Raw genomic sequence first — 21,370 nt, forward strand, 5'->3', positions numbered from 1 at the left:
AATCCACTTTTGCATTAAAGCAATATCTTTAATTCAATGTTTAATGAAGGACCTTGTGCATGAGGTGCTTGTTAAATATGTACTGACTATATCAATATCTATGTTTACTTGATATTTGCACTGAATTTACATTAACGGAGCTTTGTTGTCTCCTCGACATGAACATCTTTTGCCTAACACCGCACGTCACTTATGAATGAGCTCCGGTCAATATGCATTGTAACTCTTTCACATGCATTGATATCTGTAAGGACCAATACTCATGCCTTTTTTACCTGTACCTCCATGCTGGTGCCTAAACCTATGTTGATTAAAATGGTCACACAAACTTTGCTCTCTACTGTTATTTCTATGTCTTAATCTGTAACAAGATGACACGTGTTACCATAAGTGATGGACAATGTTTCTCACTGGTGCAGTTTGTATTCATTCCCTCATCTCCAGCTTTGGCTTTACCTATGTTGCTTGTACTCCCACACTTCTCAATATTCAAGTGTTACTTCAATAAAATTTTGTTGTCACTTTTCTAAAATTTACTTTAATTTCATTAGAAATGGTAATATGTGATGGTCTTTTTGCCCTCTCCACCTTAAACTACTAGTTGCAGACAGTTGTTCATATGTTCTGATGGATAGAATTTTATAAGCTTGATAATAACCTTGGTAGAGGATAAGGTGAATATAAATGCTTGTTCAGATGGCTAAGCCATGCATGCTTTAATCAAAGAAAGACCTTAATTAGACCGCAGCTTTAAAGATGATAGATATACATAAGAATATTGAATGAAGTTAGAAGGGACATGAAGACAGTTTCTACCAACAGGACTCCACTTTAGATAATAACAAATAGTAGAGTAGTTAGAGAGCCTATATCCAATAGATTGGATGTGGCTTCTTGTTTAATTAAGTTTTACTTGCTCTTTCATGATAGGAAGAAAATACAAAACTAAGTGTCATTTTTGTTTAGGTTTTTGTTTCACGCCCTAATGGTCGAAAATATTCTACTGTGCTGTCCCCAAGGAGCCCAGAGATTCTCAAGTAAGCAAACTATTTTATCTGTCAAATTTGTCTTACTTTTGGAATGCAGCTCTGTGATTAGAAAATTTTAATCAAGACATTTCTAGATTCTTTGATTAAGATTCAAGTGGTTCAGATTTAGATTGACTTTGTTTATTGATATCAGAGGAAGTAAAAATCCTGGCATTGAATCTTGGGACTGGAATCTGAATGGCCAGAACTGCACCTACCATGCTTTGTATCCAAGGTCCTGGACAGTGTATGACGGTAATCATTATAAAAGGAATCAAAATATTAAAACTGATATTTCATCCACAAGCTTGTATATCAATAATAACTTTTTATCATTGTCAATGTAGGTGAACCAGATACAGAACTCAAAATAACATGCCGTCAAATTTCACCAGTGATACCCCACAATTATCAACAAAGTAGCTTTCCTGTTGCAGTATTTACATTTACGGTGCGGAAAGTATTTATATTGAGTTTATTTTTTTTGGTATACATTATATTTGATTTTCCTTAAGCTGCTTAATATTTTTCCAGCTAAGGAATTTGGGGAAGACTCCTGCAGAAGTAACACTGCTTTTCACATGGGCCGTAAGTCCAATGCAAATACTTATTTTGCTGCTTCTTGATATTTTCTCCCTAATAAGATCTCTAATTGCATTTGCTCTAAATTCCATCATTCTATTTAATGTTGTACGCATGCTAATCACTTTCATTTGACTCCATAAGTCTATATTCTTACATTTCAATGCAATATTTATAAGAATGGGGCTAACTTATTGGACTCTGTTGTTCATACAGAATTCAGTGGGTGAGAACTCTGAATTTTCTGGAAATCATTGCAATTCCAAAATGAAGTAAGTTTGTGGACAAAGGGATTTCATGACCATCTATTTCTTTCATATACCATCAAATTTATTCATGTATGTATATCTAAGAAATATGTTTCATATTTTATAAATGCTAGAGTACAAGATGGTGTGCATGGGGTACTTCTACATCACAGGTATCTTCAGAGTCTTAACTCCAAACTTAGCCACTTTTCCATTAAGCATTTCAATTCCTCGAAAGTTACTTGGATACTTAAGGGGCATCGGATTGGCTCTAAACATATGAATGTTCTTGTGTATGTTTTCTTTTCTGAAATAAATGAATATATAAATGCAGAACTGCAAATGGACAGTCCCCAGTAACATTTGCAATAGCAGCTCAAGAGACAACTGATGTTCATGTTTCAGAGTGTCCTTATTTTTTGATATCCGGGAAATTCAAGGGGTTTACAGCAAGGGACATGTGGGACGAAATTAAAAAGGTTAGATGGTTTATAAATTCTGTCTCCAATTCTTTTGCTATGGTATTCCCTGCATTTTTCTTTTCCCACCAAAGATTTATCCTGCAGATTAACCCATTCACCTATAAAGATGTTTGCTTGCAACTTGGCCTTTTTCATACTTCTTGTATGGCACATTTGAGTCATCAAAAAAGATACTTATGAGTATCTTATCATCAGCACTTTGTGTGATGTATATGACTCCTTATAAGATTGTGAAATTTTAAAAACAATTCCTATAAATTGACTATGCGCCGATCTTATCATGGTGCTCTGTTACATCAGCACTTTGTGTGATATCAATGACTCCTTATAAGATTGTGAAATTTTAAAAACAATTCCTATAAATTGACTACGCACCAAAATTTTATTTGTTTCTTTGTTGGGGGTCAAGTACCAATTATATTATTGCTCAGAGAAAGCACAACATCCAAGTTAACATTGGACTAGTACATTGTAAAATAAGGACATATAATGTGTGTACTTCTTTACGAGTGTGTTTGTTATGGGCCTAACAAATAGAAACCCATTTCTGAGCTTGGGTACACATGTGAAAGAAGGAAAAAAAAAAAAAGTAAAAATACACTTGCACGCATACACAGACAGCAAATGGGTAGTCTTTTTATCATTCTATTATTTTACCTTTACATTGAATTCAAGCTGTGTGATGCCGAACAATCCTAAAAAAAAAAAATCAATCCTAATAATCAAGCTCTCTTCTGTTCATCAACAACAAATCACGTCCGATCAGAGGCTCATTATTTTCAGGACAGACAGTATAGTTGCCTATACTCTGCTCAGGAGGCGTGATTGATTGATACGAGACTAAAGCGAGATCAATCTAAATGATACAGACGAATGCCATTCGAGAGATCAGTAAACAATTAGTAATAGAAAATTTCATAAACAGATAGCAGAAATTAAACATGCTCACGAGTAAATGCAAAAAAAAGAAATAAGAATGAAACGAGAAAAAATAAAATATTAAATCCGTAAGAAAATTTAAGAAAATGATAAGAATTCGGATCGTGGTAGTTAAAAAACTACTCTGATTAGGGTTCTTAATCTTTTAACCAAACATATCCATCGATAAAGAACTAGGTCTTTACCAACATCGGATTAAAAAAAAATCAAAGATCAACTGTTAAGGAAGGAAGGTCCTTGACAGCTTAAGATCTGTAGAATAAGAAATCACTCCTTCTCTCAGCACGACAGATGAAAATTCTGGAGGAGACAGATCTTTTCTTGACGGAATAGGCTTGCGTGGGTAGATGGTGGAGTCGATCAAAGTCGCAGGAACACTGAATCTTAAGTAGAAGGAATAAGATAGAAAGTGGACCTCACACCCTCCCCTTGTGGGACGATTTTGGATCTCACACCCTCTCCCTCTCGGAGCGATTGACACAAGTATTTGTGGAGTTTGTAAAATCATTCATTGTTTTTTTTCATGAAAGATACAAGGATTTATATAGGACTCTAAGGGTCCTGTTTGTTTAGGAATCTCTTATCTTTACAAGGAAGAAATCAACCCTCCACAAAAAAGTAAAGCATTATAATCTACCATAGGAAAGAAATCAGCCTTCAACAAAATAAGTAGCCAAGAACTCTTAAGGAATTCTAAGGAAGAAATGGAACTCCATGTGGGTGCTTGATGCTTGACACAACTGGGCACGAGCACGACATATGCTGGCATGCATATTTCTTCTCTTGGCATGTGGAGAGTGGTGGCTCCAAAGGTGACATGGACAAATCCAAGTATGGCCTTATGGATCCAAAGCCAAATGTATTAAAATTTATTGACTGAAAATAAATAACTGAAGTAGAATCAATTTAATGAGGCTTCTTCGATCCAAATCGAACTTAAATCATGTTGTCGATTTTTGATGGCTCTGGTGTCCGCACCAATTCTCCCGAGGTAGGAAAAACTCGACTCTGTCGAGTGTGGGTCGATTCCGCTCTGGTGATACTCAAGTAGATCGGGATCAATGCATTGCAGCTCTTCTCGAGTGATCCAGGTATCTTCAGACTCCGATCGACCTCGCCATCTGATCAGATACCGTTGATAGCCTCGACTCCGGGTGGAAAGGATCTGCTCATCCAAAATTCTCTCAATCTGATCATGTTTTGCTGACATTTTGGCTGGTGGACACTCAGGGATAGGTTCGCTCTCAAAGGTTGGTTCAGGCTCAAATGGCTCACTAGGTATCCGAGTTGGTTTTTTATAGGTAACAAGATCTGTAATGTTAAAAGTAGAGCTAATTCCAAAATCAGAAGGTAGGTCCACAACATACGCATTTGATCCGATTTTCTTTATGATCTTAAACGGATCTGCTCCTCGGACATGTAACTTCTTCACGATTTTGGGGAAAAATCGTTCAGGCCTCAATCGAACCATCACATAGTCTCCCTCTGCAAACTCTTGAACACATCGATGAGAATCTGCATTCTGTTTATAAACTTTATTACTCATACTAATTTTTTTACTGATCTCTTTATGCAGACTCTTGACATGCTGTGCAAATGACTCTGCAGATTCGAAAATCCTAGCATGCATGGGTAATGGGATGAGGTCTATTGGTTTTCTAGGTTGATATCCATGAAAACTTCGCACATTATGCACACTCTTGGGCACCGGCCACTCAACTATTGCTCTAATCTTTTCAGGATCAGCAGATATACCATTGGGAGTAACAACAAAACCTAAAAAGATGATATGGTCTGTTATAAAAGCGCACTTCTTAGGATTAGCATACAAGCTTTCTGTTTTAAGAACTTGACACACTCTTTGGAGGTGATCTAAATGGTCTTCTCTAGTTTGACTATCGATCAAAATGTCATCAAAATATATGACTACAAATACTCCTATAAATGATCGTAGTACTTGGGTCATCAACCTCATGAAGGTACTAGGGGCATTAGATAATCCAAATGGCATCACCATCCACTCATATAAATCATTTTTTGTCTTGAAAGCAGTTTTCACTCATCTCCCGGTCTAATCCTTGATGGTAACCACTCTTAAGATCGATCTTAGAAAAGATAGTGGATCCGGCCATCATATCTAACATGTCATCTAACCTAGGGATGGAAAAGCGGTACTTAATGGTGATCTTGTTAATGGCACGGTTATCTATGCACATCCTCCATGTACCATCCTTCTTTGGAGTCAGTAGTGCAGGAACCGCGCAAGGACTCAAACTCTCCCTCACAAATCTTTTTTTTATCAGCTCTCCAACTTGTCTTTGTAGCTCGGCATGCTCATTAGGGTTCAACCTATAGTGGGGTAAGTTGGGTAGGGTAGATCTAGGAACTAAATCAATGGCATGTTGAATGTTTTTCATAGGCGGTAAGTAATTTGGAAGATCCTCAGGAAAGACATCATGAAACTCAGTAAGAAGACTAGCTACTTCCTTAGGATAATCCACCTTAGAATCCTCACGAACTTCTCTAGCAACAAGCATCCAAACTGGTGATCCTTCACTCATGGTCGTCTCTAATTCTTTAGCACCTATCAGATTGAGACTTTTCTTATTAAGATTTTCTTTTGGTCCATCGTCTATCTTTCTATTAGTAGCCTTAGGTGGGGAAGGATTAATTGTGATCTTTTTATCCTGATGAGTAAAGCTACAGAAGTTGATACGGTCATAAATCGTAAGATCATTGTCGAATAGCCAAGGCCGACCTAATATGATACTTCCGACTTCCATGGGTAAGACATCGCACCACACATGATCCTGATAGGAATGAAGCTGGATGAGCACACGGCATCTAAATTTAATGAAAATAGAGGAAGAATCAATCCAAGACACACGGTATGGACTGGGATGATCTACAGGAGTTAATCCTAATCGCTTAACCGTATCGGTGGAGATGGCGTTGATACAGCTACCGCTAACAATGATCACCTTACAAATTTTATCACCAAATTTTATGAAGGTATGGAAAATAGAGGTCCTACGCCAGTCTTCACTTTCCTTAGTTTGGGCTAGGACATACCTAACGACTCCAAGCCTAAGGTCTGACTCAGGTGTGGCATAACCTAGGATGTCCTCAGTACTCTCAAATTGCTCGGCTAAATCTGGATCAGCTTCATAAACTTCCTCAATATTTTCTAGAGTTTCTCCTTCTAATTCTTCTACGAATAATGATCGGTTGGGGCATTGTGCAGCAAAGTGACCGTAACCATGGCACTTGAAGCAATGAGATCGAGAACTACTTCCTTTTGATAACTCTCCTATAGCTCCTTTTTCTTTATCTTCTTTTCTCCCAATAGGATTTGTAAGTGGAGGTCCGTTACTAGGAGTTTGATTAATATTAGGTCTCGATCCAGAAGGGTTACTCGGTTGGGTTCAGGATGATGGGGAGTCGAATATCTAGAAAATTTTTCAAAATCTAAGGCAAGTTGATAAGCTTGTTCCAACGTGGTTACCTCTCGCAGAAAGAGCTCACGCTGAATATCCTCTCGTAATCTAGCTCTAAATCTAGATAAGGTAACAACTCTATCTTCGGCTACTCCACATCTCATGAGGTATTCATCAAATCTCGTGATATACTCGGTGACTGATCTATTCTCTTGAATAAGCCTCTGCCATTGATCTAAAAGTCTTTGTTGGTAAGAGGTGGGGAGATACTTCTCTCTGAGTTTTTCTTTCATCTCATCCCAGGTTTCTATCGGATTTTATCTTCTCTGATTGAGAAGACGCTCAACACTTTCCCAATAAAGTCGGGCTTGCCTCACCAATTTCATCCTAGCAAACCTAACTCTCCTTGCTTCAGATATTTCGTACCATCCAAAATAGTGGTCCATACCTGATTCTCAATCTAGGTACTCTCTCGGATCTAGACAACCATCAAAACTTGGAGCTTCGACTTTCACATTCCTAAGAATATGCTCATCTTGATCGAACTGGTTATGGTACGGGCGTGCCCCTATAGGTCGATCAAGTTCTAGATTCCTACCTCTTTGTCCTATAGGTAGTCGGGGAGACTCAGGTTCAGGTTATTTCTGTCTAGCTTCTTCTAATACCACTATTCTTTCATCCATGGCTTTCATAAAATTTTTCATGTCATCAAACTTTTCAGTCAGAGCATTAATGATGGCTGCTATATTGGGATCCATATTGGTGTTGGGTGGAAAAGTAGGATGTTGGTACCAGGTACCTGATCTAGTGGTCATGCAACTCTAAGATGCAGAAATAAGGTGCAATAAAAATTTAAAATGCTTGAAAGTAAAGTACGAAATTTAGAGTGCGAAAATTTAACTTGCAGAAATTTAAATTGCTGAATTTAAACTAAAGCCCTAATCAACCTGCTCTGATACCAAATTGATGCGGGACAATCCTAAAAAAAGAAAATCAATCATAATAATCAAGCTCTCTTCTGTTCATCAACAACAAATCATGTCCGGTCAGGGGCTCATTATTCCCAGGACAGACAGTATAGTTGTCTATACTCTGCTCAGGAGGCGTGATTGATTGATACGAGACTAAAGCGAGATCAATCTAAATGATACAGACGAATGCCATTCGAGAGATCAGTAAACAATTAGTAATAGAAAATTTCATAAACAGATAGCAGAAATTAAACATGCTCACGAGTAAATGCAAAAAAAAGAAATAAGAATGGAACGAGAGAAAATAAAATATTAAACCCGTGAGAAAATCCAAGAAGATGATAAGAATCCGGATCGTGGTAGTTAAGAAACTACTCTGATTAGGGCTCTTAAACTTTTAACCAAACAGATCCATCGATAAAGAACTAGGTCTTTACCAACATCGGATTAAAAAAAAATCAAAGATCAACTGTTAAGGAACGAAGGTCCTTGACAGCTTAAGATCTGTAGAATAAGAAATCACTCCTTCTCTCAGCACGACAGATGAAAATTCTGGATGAGACAGATCTTCTCTTGACGGAATAGGCTTGCGTGGGTAGATGGTGGAGTCGATAAAAATCGCAGGAACACTGAACTTAAGTAGAAGGAATAAGATAGAAAGTGGGCCTCACACCCTCCCCTTGTGGGGCGATTTTGGGTCTCACACCCTCTCCCTCTCGGAGCGATTGACATAAGTATTTGTGGAGTTTGTAAAATCATTCATTATTTTTTTTCATGAAAGATACAAGGATTTATATAGGACTCTAAGGGTCCTGTTTGTTTAGGAATCTCTTATCTTTACAAGGAAGAAATCAACCCTCCACAAAAAAGTAAAGCATTATAATCTACCATAGGAAAGAAATCAGCCTTCAACAAAATAAGTAAGCAGCCAAGAACTCTTAAGGAATTCTAAGGAAAAAATGGAACTCCATGTGGGTGCTTGATGCTTGACAGAACTTGGCATGAGCACGACACATGCTGGCATGCATATTTCTTCTCTTGGCATGTGGAGAGTGGTGGCTCCAAAGGTGACGTGGACAAATCCAAGTATGGCCCTATGGATCCAAAGTCAAATGCATTAAAATTTATTGACTGAAAATAAATAACTGAAGTAGAATCAATTTAATGAGGCTTCTTCGATCCAAATCGAACTTAAATCATGTTGCCGATTTTTGATGGATCTGGTGTCCGCACCACTGTGGTTATCTGATTTTTGTTTTAGTCTGCATGACTCCATTTTGCTCATATAAATTCAGAGATTTCTATCATAGTATGGTCATATTGGATTTGTATCATTATTTATTTATGTTTAAATCTGTCCTCTCTGGAAGGACTCCTTGGCTTACTAAAAACTAGGATTTCATTGATGATATGACATGCCTCAAAGCACAAAAACACCAAATACAAGGATCATAGTAACTAAATCTTTTTACTTGTAGTTATACCTAAGATGTTCTTAGTTCATCGAAAAAAGGAGCTTAGGCTTTACTAAAAAAACAAGCATGAAGCAGGTGTATCTTAAAATATATAAGATGCCTTGTGCGTGAAAAACTAAATAAAGAATCTCAAAGGGCATGGATCTTGCAAGAATAGAGTGCAATCTGTCGAAACATATGAAAAATAAAAATCATGTTAGTCCATATTAACAAAGTATTTGAGACAAATATGAGCATGAGAAAGGTTTTGAATCTTGAGAAGATTATGATTCTCACTCATAGTGACACCATTTTTCTGTAATGTGCTCACAATTTGTTAAGAGTGATGTAAGAGGAAAACATATCACCAATCTTAAAGAAGAGGTATTCCCCGCTCATTGATGTAGGAAAGATGACAATGTTGAGAGTTGAGACTTTTTTTAATAAGGGCAAGCCCTTAGGGGAGAGGTGCCAACCAACTGAGCTAATAGTTCATGGTGAATGTTGAGACTTGAAAAGATGTATGGTACAACTAAAGAGGCTTGTAAAGTTTATTGTAGGAGGCACATAAGCTTCCCTAAGGAGATGGTGGGGTAGGATCAACTAAGATGGTATGACACAGAATTTTTAAGGGTTTGTAAGGAAGTTGATATGTACTTCCAATAACATGAAAAGAAGTTTGGAGAGGATTTGGAAAATTTTTCAGTAGCACAAGAATTGGGAATCAACAAAATGATTAATAAGGATACATAAAGCCATATGCCCCTATCCAATTGTGAGGATAAAGCTTGATGGTCATGGTTATTTGAGGTACTCTTACCATCCGAAGCAAGCTAAAATAGCTAATGAATGACAGAAATAAAATCTTGATACAGGCAAAAACTATTAAGATTCAAGTTACATCCAAGTAATGCATGAGAGTGAGGTTCGTTGAGTTAGTACCAAGAAACATACTTGCTGGCGGTCGGTTCCATATGGTATTAGTATTTTACCATACCGAACTAAGTTATACCTAAACCGGGGGAAGGAAATGGAGAGGGGGGAGGAGGAGAGGAAGGAAAAGAGAGAGGGAGAGGGGATAGAGGCATGCCTTGTCATTCATGGAGTCTTGACCCTGGTTGGCTCGTTATTGTGGAGTTGCTTTCATTGCAGTGCCGGCAGCAGCACTGAACTATTGAGAGGGGCGAGGGAAGAGGAAGGTTCCAAGAGCAGAATCAAGAGAGAGGGGGAAAGAGAGAGGTGTACCTCAAAGCCATTGTTGTCGTAAAGTCGTTAGCACTAGTGGAGCATTGAGAGATAGAAGCGAGGGGAAAGGAATCTCCTGAATTGAGAAAGGCGGAGAATCGGGAGGGTAGAGAGGCTTTTATTAAAAAAAAGGAGAACTAGATCGATTCACCGAACCATCTCAGCAACCATTTTGTCCGGTTTGATATGTCTTGAACCATCACTATCCGCTTTAGGATAGTTCTAAGGTCCGTGCATGGAAGTCATTAAAGAGATACATGATAAAATTAGCCACTTTTCAAAGGCAAGAGTACTAGATCTCATATAGTCATATGTTAGGAGTCAAAGACTCTTGATATTACTATCATGAATCTAAGCAAAGGGGCATGAGAGTCCAACTAATAACAGGAATCCAGTTTTAGTTCTGTAATCTCATAGTCTAGTGACAATGGAGGACAAACAAGTACCGTTGCAATGTAATCCTGCATCCAGAATGCTTTCATAGTATTTGTAATCAAGCTACATACCTTTGTTTCCTCAGCCAATTTTTTATTGTCCAATTCATTTGTTGCAGATGCGACCTAGAAATGGCAAAAATTCATTAGCTATTTATCGGTAGTTTTTCTTTTATATCCTAATTTGTCATTAGGTCTCTCATGAGAATGCCTTTAAGTATTTAAAATAAATCATATTACCAGTAGCAGACTTCCTTTTTTGTGATTGTGGCATACTGGTATTGTCTTATGTAAACTGTACCCTTAGAATTACTGTTATTGTCTACAATTGTATTATCTGAAATTGTCTCTCTTTCTTATCAACTCTATTATATGTTCATGATATGCATACTGTTATATGTTAACCAATAGGGAAGTTGCATTAAATAACATATTGTCCATGCGAATCAAACTCTGACATCGAGGCTCGACACTTGTTAATTTTCCCACTTTGTGTTCAAAACTTTGTTATATTTTTATATTGTGCCAGCACGGATCCTTCTGCCACCTTGATCACATGGAAACACCAATGCTGTCGGAGCCAGGATCATCTATTGGAGCTGCTGTTGCAGCATCGGTGACAGTACCATCTCAAGCAATTCGTACTGTTTCATTTTCTTTGGCATGGGCTTGCCCAGAAGTAAAGTTTCCTAGTGGAACAATTTATCACAGGTGAGTGGGTCAATTCTTGTATAACAGAACTTTGAGGAGATCTGCAATTCCAATAATTTTTCTCATGAAAATATAACAACAGGCGCTACACAAAATTTTATGGCACTGATGAAGACAAGGCAGCTGCAAATCTTGTTCATGATGCTCTTATGGGTAAGCTTTTGTCAGAGAACTCAAATGATCATTGATATTTTTTTTTCCTTGTAGAACTATGATAACTAGCTCTTGTACATCTACTTCGGAAGCATTTATCTTTGGAAAGTATATGAACTTCATTATGAATCATTGATTAGTGGAAAATAACTGCAAGCAGTTTGTGTTAACTAATCAATTGAACCAAAAAGCTTAAGCTGATAGGTAAAGGGTCAATAAATATCAGGTTTAACACACCGGCTCATGTGCAGCCTGGGTTGCAGAAGGACCATGTTAACTGAAATAAGTGAAGATAACAAAAATAATGACTGAAATGAGCCAACAAAATAACCAGGATAGCGAAATAAATAATTCGTATAGAGGGGATTCAACTTATGACCTCCAACAAACCTAAGCTTAACTAACCAGTTGAACCCAAAAGCTTTAGCTGATTGGCAAAAGGTCAACAATGTATATACGGCTTAACAGTTTGATGGATGTTGATACTTTGGTATCATTAAGATTGTGTTTTGATGATCCCCATGTGCATGGAAAGAGTAAATTTAAGGGAAGTTTGGAATACATAAATATGATTATGTAATGCTAGCAAATTTTCAGAGCATCAAGATGAAAGCAGATGTGGATAATTGCAATCATTTTGAACAAGATTTATGGCTGGCCGTCTTTTGATACTTCAAAAGGCCTATCAACAATCAAGCAAGATTATTGCGAATATGATTTTTTTAGCTTTAAACTATCTGGAGATATTGTATATTACTACAGAATACTCACCATATGTCCAGCTTAACGTCGGTGCAAGATCCTCCTTTATGGGGCCGATCTCTTTAAGCATCAGTTTGTATCATATGATGCTCTGTCCATTTCAACTTGGTATTGTTTGGTGTTCTACAATATTTGGCCATGTTACTTGAAGCATACAATTTTTAAGTAAACACGACATCATCTAAAGCTTATTAATTTGGCAGGTCACTGATGCTTTCCTTCGACCTTCTGTAGAATATTTTAAGGACAAAATACATGGTTTACATGATGAGAAGTAACCTCAAATTCATATCAAGTAGTTTTTGTGTAAAATGATTCATTATAGTAACGCAGTTTATCTACTCATGAACTAGGTTCTCTCTGGACAAAATCAATGAAATCAAAACAATTAATATAAATCATGTATGATTTGATAGCAAATATCACATTATAAATAATTTTATTACTATATCCCTTGGGTAATATATACCGCAAAAAAAAAAAAATTGAGAAAGGATAGGTTGAATGCTAAATCAAAGTCCACATCAGCATCAGGTGAGAGATCAGAAGACAACTAGCCCATGGCCTCATATAGTTGTCTAACTTATATTTCCGCTGTAGTTTTCTGTGGTCCACCTTTCTCTATTTCAGTTGTGATCAACGTGACATGAAATTGTCTACTTATTCGTAGTCCATGATCTATTTTAATGAAAAACTAAATGTTGGTTACTGATCATGTTGCTTAAGAACTATCCTGAAATGTGATGAATCCAAGTGCTTTAGAAGCCTTATTTTGAATTTTAGTCCAATACTTCACACAGAGCATGCATTTATCTATTTTTTATTTTATATGAACTTGTACGAATTCTATTTTGAATAGGCAAAATAAAATAAATAGGTAGAGTGCTCACATGGTCATGAATATATAATAGTAAGTCAGCTTCCCAGAAGATCCATTTGAAGATCTGGTGGATTCCTATAATATGACACATTCGAACGTTTAGCAGCAGAGTTTACAGTATAAAAGGAGGTTTAGAGAACAAGTTGGTCATGCATTATTTGTTAGAATATGTTTGTGTTAACAACAAAAACCTTCATGGCAATATTAAATTTTATCTAATACCAAGGAGTCAGTCCCTAAAGCCGTTCAGTTTTAAAGCATTTCAGTAGTGTTAGTTGTTAACTATATAAAGAGCCACTTCAGGCTATATTTGGTTTCCAAGAAAATGAAAGAAATGAAAAGCAAATCAACCAAAGAAAAAAAATTGAGGAATTGCTCTTGTTTGGTTTATATTAGGAAAATTGCAACATTTTAGAGAAAGTTGTGGGATATAAATTAGTTATTTTGATTAATTAACCTTTCATTATTTCCTCTCAAAATCACTTCCTATCAGAAAAATTTATGGCCTCTTGGTGAAAATATTTAGACCTTAAGGTTTGTTTGGTTGCCAAGAAAATAAAAGGAAAGAAAGAGAAATTTGAGGAAAAAACAAACTGAAAGAAAAGAAACAAAAATTGAGTATTTTATCATGTTTTCTTGCAGTATGAAAATTGGAGAGCAATTTGTTAAGAAAGTGGTCAAGACATAATTAAGTTAGCTTGAGTCATTTCCTGCTTGTCTTTTTCTTTCGAAATCTCTATCTTTTGGATAAGAGAAATTTTAGACTTGTTGAAGAAAATTTTGACTCTATAATTTCTCTTTAACTTTCTCTTCCTGCATTTACATTTTATTATGAAACAATAGAAATAAATATTTCTTTATAACAAACTTTCTTTTTAAAAAAAAAAAAAAAACTTTGTCTGCAACCAAAGAGAGCCTTGATTTTCTTGTCTCTCCTTGATTCCAATAGAAAAGCGGATTCAGTCCAATGAACTTACTTTTCTCCACTTTCTCATGAATGAAAACAGAGCATTAAGAGACCATAATTTTACTTGAGCAGATGGAGAACAACAAATATGTATGGATTCACATATTGACTGTAGAAGCTTCTCTAACGGAGCCCTCTGAGTTATGATCTGCAACATATCTTTTTTTTTTTTTCGAGATTGTTACAATGAATGTTCCACCAAAATATAATATCATTGTACTTAGTTTAATTAAAAATCTTATCTTGATTATTAGTATGAACATTTTTCATCTTGGAATTTCATAAAATCTTCTCTTCTTGTTTTAACCTAGAACATTGCCATTGGGAGTCTCAAATTGAAGATTGGCAAAGACCCATTCTGCAAGACTGCCAAGACAAGAGGCTTCCAGAATGGTATATTCGAAATTTCCCCCACATTAACCAACTTCTTATCTTGCAGCAGAAACAATCTGAACTTTTTAAGGTTCTGTTCAGGTACCCAATCACTTTATTTAATGAGCTCTATTATCTGAATGCTGGAGCATCAATTTGGACAGGTAATATTAGTTTTTTAATCGTTTAATTCTGTTGTCCTAATACATGCACTTCAGTTTGTTATGTAAGCATAATCATATTCTGTTATTCAGATGGATTGCCTCCACCACAGAGTTTGGCAACAATTGAGAAAAGAAAATTTTCCCTAGATTTGTCCAGTTCAGGATATAAAGAAATGAATGGCTTCATCCCCCTAAACAATACAGCTTCTGACATCCTTAACAGCTTGTCATCGATAACCAAAAAGTTAGAGTCTCGTTTTGCATCAAATGCTGCTCTCGGTACATCATTGCTTCAAGAAGGAGAGGAAAATGTTGGTCAGTTTCTCTACCTTGAAGGGGTAGAGTATCACATGTGGAACACTTATGATGTCCACTTCTACTCATCATTTGCTCTGACCATGCTTTTCCCCAAGCTTGAACTTAGCATCCAAAGAGACTTCGCAGCAGCAGTAATGATGCATGATCCTTCAGAGAAGAAATTAATTGATGGCAAGTTGGTCCCAAGAAAGGTTCTTGGTGCTGTTCCTCATGATCTTGGACAAAGGGACCCATGGTTTGAAGTAAATTCTTACCACCTTCACAATACAGATAGGTGGAAGGACTTGAATCCTAAGTTTGTTTTACAAGTTTATAGAGACACAGTTGCCACAGGTGACAAATCCTTTGCTCGAGCTGTTTGGCCTTCTGTCTATGTGGCAATGGCTTATATGGATCAGTTTGACAAGGATAAAGATGGAATGATTGAAAATGAAGGCTTCCCTGATCAGACCTATGATGTATGGTCAGTTACTGGTGTGAGTGCTTATACTGGTGGCCTCTGGGTAGCTGCCCTACAGGCTGCTTCAGCCATGGCAGGTATGGTTGGTGACCAAGCTTCTGAAGATTATTTTTGGCATAGATATCAGAAAGCAAAAGCTGTATATGAGCAATTATGGAACGGTTCTTACTTCGAATATGATAATAGTGGTGGACCAACAAGCTCATCTATTCAGGCTGACCAATTGGCTGGACAATGGTATACTTTTATGGATTTGCTATACCTTTTCACTACTCATCTGAACTCAGCTGTCTCTTTGAGTTCTGAGATATCTGAAATGAAATGCTATATCCATGGTTCCTGTGTATTTTTCTTATGGTTAATGGATTGATGGCCATAAATTTCTAAACTTCATATAGAAGTTTGTTTCCATGCTTTTTTTTTTTTTGGCTTGAAGAATGTAATATGCATCGCCTGCATTCTATATTGTTTTTTTACTTGCCATAACATTATATTTTTCTTTATTTCCTAATTCTTCTGTTAGTACATTGGCAGAAATATTTTGCAGTTAAGACTGTTCCTCTGTATTATCCTAATTCTTGCCTTGCTATAGTTTAGCTGTAACTTGATATGATGTTACATCCATTCTCTACATTGCACTGTATATTCAGGAATTTCAATACATTATAATAGTTGAGCTTTTCTTCTACATTATAAAGTAAGATGTTTCAATTATAGCAATTATAATGACTTTGGAGTTTGCTCTGGTGAAAATTCATTCACGCACCCCCTTTTAGGTATGCTAGAGCATGTGGTCTTCTCCCAATTGTTGATGAGGACAAAGCCCGAACTGCATTGGAAAAGATTTTTAGCTTCAATGTCTTAAAGATGAAGGATGGGAAGCGAGGAGCAATTAATGGGATGAGACCAGATGGTACAGTTGACTTTTCATCGCTGCAATCAAAGGAGGTATGGCCTGGAGTGACATATGCTGTTGCAGCTGCCATGATCCAAGAAGGCATGACAGAAACAGCTTTCAAAACTGCACAAGGAATATATGAAACGGTCTGGTCTGAAGAAGGACTTGGGTAAGCTTTGACTTTTCTTCCACTTCTTTATAAGATTTTGGGGTTGAACTATCCATACTTTGACTATAGGTTCTTGTTTGTTATACAACAACTCCATCTTAGCAGACTGTGTTTGAATCTAGGCTGATTACTTGATTGTTCTTTTTTCATTTCTCTGCATTATGAATTCGTTTTTAAAAAATACAACTAAAATGATCTGATTAATAGAATGGTTCAACCTAGCACTTATGGGACACAACAATCCAATTTGATATTAGAATCCTGCTTAGAGAATATTATTTATGTGCATGTGAACAGAGTATCAGGACAATGGAGAAATCTTGTACTTCTGTATTTAGTTTGCATCGATTGAGGTTTCTAGCAGAATGGAAAAAAAACTGGCAGAATTTTTTTCACTGAGGTCTCTACCTGACATGGACTTACTGGCATTACTAAAGTTATTTGTCCAGCATGTGTTTTTTTTTCCTCCCATCTCCCAAGCTACCCTGCATTTGGATCTGTTGAAATCATATATCCACTACTTGACATACATGTTTTCCAAATTAAGGTTACATAATACATGTTCTTCTTGTTCTTGCTTCGACTATTTGTTTATGTTTTTTTCCTTAATTTTTAATTCCAATCACAGGTACTCCTTCCAGACTCCTGAAGCATGGAATACAAAAGATGAGTACAGATCTCTGCAATATATGCGCCCGTTGGCCATATGGGCAATGCAGTGGGCATTATCCCCACCAAAGCTCTACAAGGACGAATCAAGGATGGATAGAAATGGAGATTCGACCAATATGAACAATGTGGAATTCTCTGAGGTTGCTAAATTTCTCAAGTTGCCAGAAAAGAAGCATACTAAAAGCACACTTCAAGTCATCTTTGACATTGCTCGTCAGAGGCTATGGCCATACTAATGAATCATCTAAAACTTCTTGCTTGGATGGGCAGATGAATTTATATTTGAGACATTTGAAATGTGATCATAATGTACAAAAAGACCGTATATACAAAAATAGTAGTAATTATAAACAAATAAATCACTATTGTCAGTCTATAATAGAGTTATTGTTATCAGACTGGTATTTATAATCTGTGGTCAGCTTACAGAGCTTACATTAGGGTGACAAGTTTGCTTCCTGTACCTGTCTTGAGGTGCTGTCCTTGGCAGAGCCTGACCGAAGCAGAGCTTACATTAGGGTAGAAATGCAAACTGAGAACTATGTAATTCATTGGGACTTGAACATCGACAAAAGCCGGGGAAAGTCTTACAGAATCAAGAAGGAACATAAGAGAGCAATGAAATGTGTGCAACTGTCTAAAGCAATTTGCACTATACTCTTACTAAACAATCACATGCTCGAAGTATAACCTATCCAAAAATTAAGAATCTTGGAACAAAAAAATAATAAATACATGAACTACATGAAATTAAATAATAGTATCAGTTGATGAAAATTTTGACCTACACCAATTAAGTTGTACATAATAATTTGTGAAATGCAATACAACTGATATTCACTTTTATCTGCCTTAGCTAGAAGAATAACCATCAATTTATCCAGAAATTACTCACCAATAAAAGATGAAGACCTGCTAGTAGAATAAAATGAAAAGCAAGCAAACAAGAATAAGGGATCCCATGTTTATGCATTTTAACCATGATTCATGATGCAAGTCTCAGACTAATTATCCAAGAAATAAATAAAAGTGACCAACTGCTTGAAGCCTTGAACTGATCATGGAGCAGCCCAACTCAATTATCTGCGTTAACTGGTATCAGAAGAGTAAAATCTAATAGTCACTGTTGAGGAAATGCCAAGAAATGCATGATATTAACCGGGTTATGATCAGTATTCATGCTGCCTTAGGCTCCAATAATAGGAATTATATCAACAGATGCATAAATGGAAATGAGATTGACTATCTACATTATCTAGATTGTCAGTTTAAAGAAAAAGTATTTTCAAGTGAAAAAAAAAGTTCAAGACTGTTTCCCAACTGCTATGCACCATTTCATTAACACATGGCATTAACAGAAATAATAATTTTCTTCGGGTTTGTTAACTATACAATTAGTCTAAAGCAGAGGTAAACACAATAAAATCGAAGTACAGCCAAGAAAAGTCTAATTGAACTGCCCTGTATCAGACATCATTGATCTAATCATCACAAGATCATGTTGAAGGTGAGATTGTGCTTTAACTTCTACAGCATACAAACACCTAGAGATAGTCGATTATGAGAATATGAAAGCTCGCAAACAATGGAAGATACACTATCATACAACAATTTAATGACATAAAGGAAATCCACAAGTAGTCTTCATGTTCTCAGAATGCATTTAGGCGTTAAACTGAGGAATGTATCCATTGCAGCTATAACTGAATCATGGCATCATCAAAATGATGAAATACTTCTGAACACATGACACATATAGGTCTTGTTAGATTATGAAATTTGGTGCTTTAAGTCTTAAAGCAGTATTAGTGTCTTACCAACTATAAATACTCTGCAAAAGCAAGGTTCAAGCGAGATACCCCTCTTCAGCAGATGAAAGTGCGGGATGGAAGTAATATTGCACTGAGAAACCAATGCTGACCCCTTGCATAAAGCATAGCTACATCTGCATTAGGAAGCGAATCAGTTCCAAATTGGCATCTTCAGCATAAATAAACAGTGGTAACTGTCACAAAGTGAGTTTCATGCAGGACATGCAATAGGGCAAGCCTCAACAGATTTTATTCTGAAAAATAAGCTCTCATTTCTTGATGCAAAGGAAAAAAGTGCATAGTATCTTGTCACTGTTAGTGAGCAAGGCCATTCAATTCTGTAACTTTGGAAACATCATCAGTTTAAGTCATGCTATGGCATTTTCCTAGATCGACAGTTCTCCATGGCATACTGAAATCAACTCCAGCTAGTTTATTTGATAGATGAGATAATTTTATAAAACATGTCCACAGAATTATCCCAAATAAACCAGGATTTGGGCACAAAGATTTTCTAAACCATATTGCATTTCCAGCAATTCAGGCTATAACAAAAATCATTATAGATTAACATCGGTGAAAATGATTATCATGCCCAAGAACTACATAAAGGAAAGATTGCACATCCTAGGAGTTGTAGAATAAAAGGATAGTTTATGAACATTGCAATCACTTCTAAGAGAATTCCCTTACTAAAGCTTAGAGATCTTTGAAAACCTATCGAAGTTGCACCCTACATTACCACTTCACAAATGGTCAAGGCATTTGCACAACTCTTTCATAATCCTAGTCAACTCTGAAGAAAGACAACCAGAAAACCCAGAATCCATGCAGATAAATCCTATCTATAACCATGTCATGGTCAGTCTATGACGTTATAACCCATATCACCGAATGAAAACCGACCAATGCTTCAGAGAAAGCATTTGTTTTAACAAATACTGCTATTGTACTGGTCTTATAAGGCTATAGATGACCAAAAGGTGTACAAACATACGTACATATATAGACACATACATTGATAGATAGATACATAGATTCATATGTATGTATGTATGCATGTATGAATGTATGTATGTATATTTTGGACAACCCCCAGCCCTTCATCTCTGCCAAGCGTGATGAAGAATAGCTAAGCCAAAATTGCAATTGCAACTTCATCAGTATTTTCAGTTTCAAGTTTCAACTTTGCCCCTTCCAACAAATCAATGTACAATTATATAATAACATTTTATCCACTGCAATCCGAGAAAACTGAAATCATGCCAATCATGAGCGTTCAAAAAAGTTATGAAGCAAAATCTTTTAACCCTTTGCAAAGAACCAGAACAAAGTAAGATCCTAAAAATCATTGCAAAAAAAAAAAAAAAAAGGCCCCTCAGCAGTATTACTAGTTTTACATGTTTGAGGCAATTAGCAAGCATTTAAAACCCATAATGGGCATTCAGAACAAAAGGGAATCCTGCAGGTTCTCTTTCAAGAAGGTTGAATCTTAGTACAGGGGGGAATATAAAAAGGTTTGCAATTTAAATTAGAATCTATACGAATCAACTTAGCTATATCTGGAAGATGAAAAGCTTCTCCCTTTGTCTTTGCCTTTAACATGCACATTCCCTGGTATTGCTCCAAAATATAAATTATGTAAACAATACATACGCACTATTCATCAAAACGAGTGTGGAATACCAAGTGGGTGAATTGATAGTTCGAACAGGACACAAGCATTGAGGAAGATGACAGGAATAAAAGCCACGAAAGCGAGCATCTTGCTGTTAGAAACTTCAAGTTTTTACGAGAAGATGGAGCAAACTCAGATGTAGGCTGCTGTCCCGATGTAGGGTTTATACTCTCTATAGAAGGATGCTGGGGTTTCGGCGACGGTGCCTGGGCTGGAGAGCTCGGGTTTCTTCTCCGGGGCCTCATCGCCCTCGGGGCTCCGCTCCAGATCCTCCAGTTTCCGCTTGTAATCGGAAACAGCGGCCGGGATCTCGCTCTCAGCTGGAGCTTCTGAGTCTTGCTGTTCGTCCGGTGACGGGGTTCCTCTGTTCGGGGTCGTTTCTTCAGCGGGCGGCGAGGCTTCTGATTCTGAGACCGCCTCTTTGGCTGGTTCCGCCACCGGAGAGATCACTGGTACTGGCGCTGCCACTGATGCGGCTTCCGCCATCAGAGAGGAATCGGATTCAAATACGCATCGGTAACTCATCGTCGAGGTT

General features: G+C 36.8%; 1 protein-coding gene and 1 long non-coding RNA gene across 5 annotated transcripts in view; one reads left to right on the forward strand and one right to left on the reverse strand.

The window, feature by feature from the left end:
* LOC105036407 (uncharacterized) overlaps positions 1-17,742 on the forward strand; it is a 36,138-nt gene extending 18,396 nt beyond the window's left edge. For both annotated transcript variants that reach the window (XM_010912183.4, XM_010912175.4), the window contains exons 7-20: positions 967-1,037; positions 1,183-1,283; positions 1,376-1,479; positions 1,563-1,616; positions 1,827-1,882; positions 1,993-2,031; positions 2,193-2,337; positions 11,350-11,531; positions 11,614-11,684; positions 14,605-14,686; positions 14,768-14,829; positions 14,920-15,844; positions 16,384-16,674; positions 17,303-17,742. In XM_010912183.4, the coding sequence (XP_010910485.1) occupies positions 967-1,037; positions 1,183-1,283; positions 1,376-1,479; positions 1,563-1,616; positions 1,827-1,882; positions 1,993-2,031; positions 2,193-2,337; positions 11,350-11,531; positions 11,614-11,684; positions 14,605-14,686; positions 14,768-14,829; positions 14,920-15,844; positions 16,384-16,674; positions 17,303-17,582 (2,463 nt within the window). In that variant the 3' untranslated portion in view covers positions 17,583-17,742. The remainder of the gene's footprint in view (positions 1-966; positions 1,038-1,182; positions 1,284-1,375; positions 1,480-1,562; positions 1,617-1,826; positions 1,883-1,992; positions 2,032-2,192; positions 2,338-11,349; positions 11,532-11,613; positions 11,685-14,604; positions 14,687-14,767; positions 14,830-14,919; positions 15,845-16,383; positions 16,675-17,302) is intronic.
* Positions 8,545-21,347, reverse strand: LOC105036402 (uncharacterized). Of its 3 annotated transcripts, XR_012140768.1 has the most exons (6): positions 19,164-21,347; positions 17,783-19,084; positions 13,337-13,401; positions 12,456-12,674; positions 10,893-11,509; positions 8,545-8,781 (listed from the first exon to the last, which is right to left on the reverse strand). It is a non-coding gene; the product is annotated as an uncharacterized lncRNA (long non-coding RNA). The 3 variants fall into 3 exon arrangements; XR_012140800.1 differs by lacking the exon at positions 17,783-19,084 and having other exon boundaries at positions 8,554-8,781; positions 12,456-12,569; XR_012140785.1 differs by lacking the exons at positions 13,337-13,401; positions 17,783-19,084 and having other exon boundaries at positions 8,557-8,781.
* Positions 21,348-21,370: the final 23 nt, after the last annotated feature.

The sequence above is a fragment of the Elaeis guineensis genome, chromosome 1, assembly GCF_000442705.2.
Source record: "Elaeis guineensis isolate ETL-2024a chromosome 1, EG11, whole genome shotgun sequence".
NCBI lineage: Eukaryota > Viridiplantae > Streptophyta > Magnoliopsida > Arecales > Arecaceae > Elaeis > Elaeis guineensis.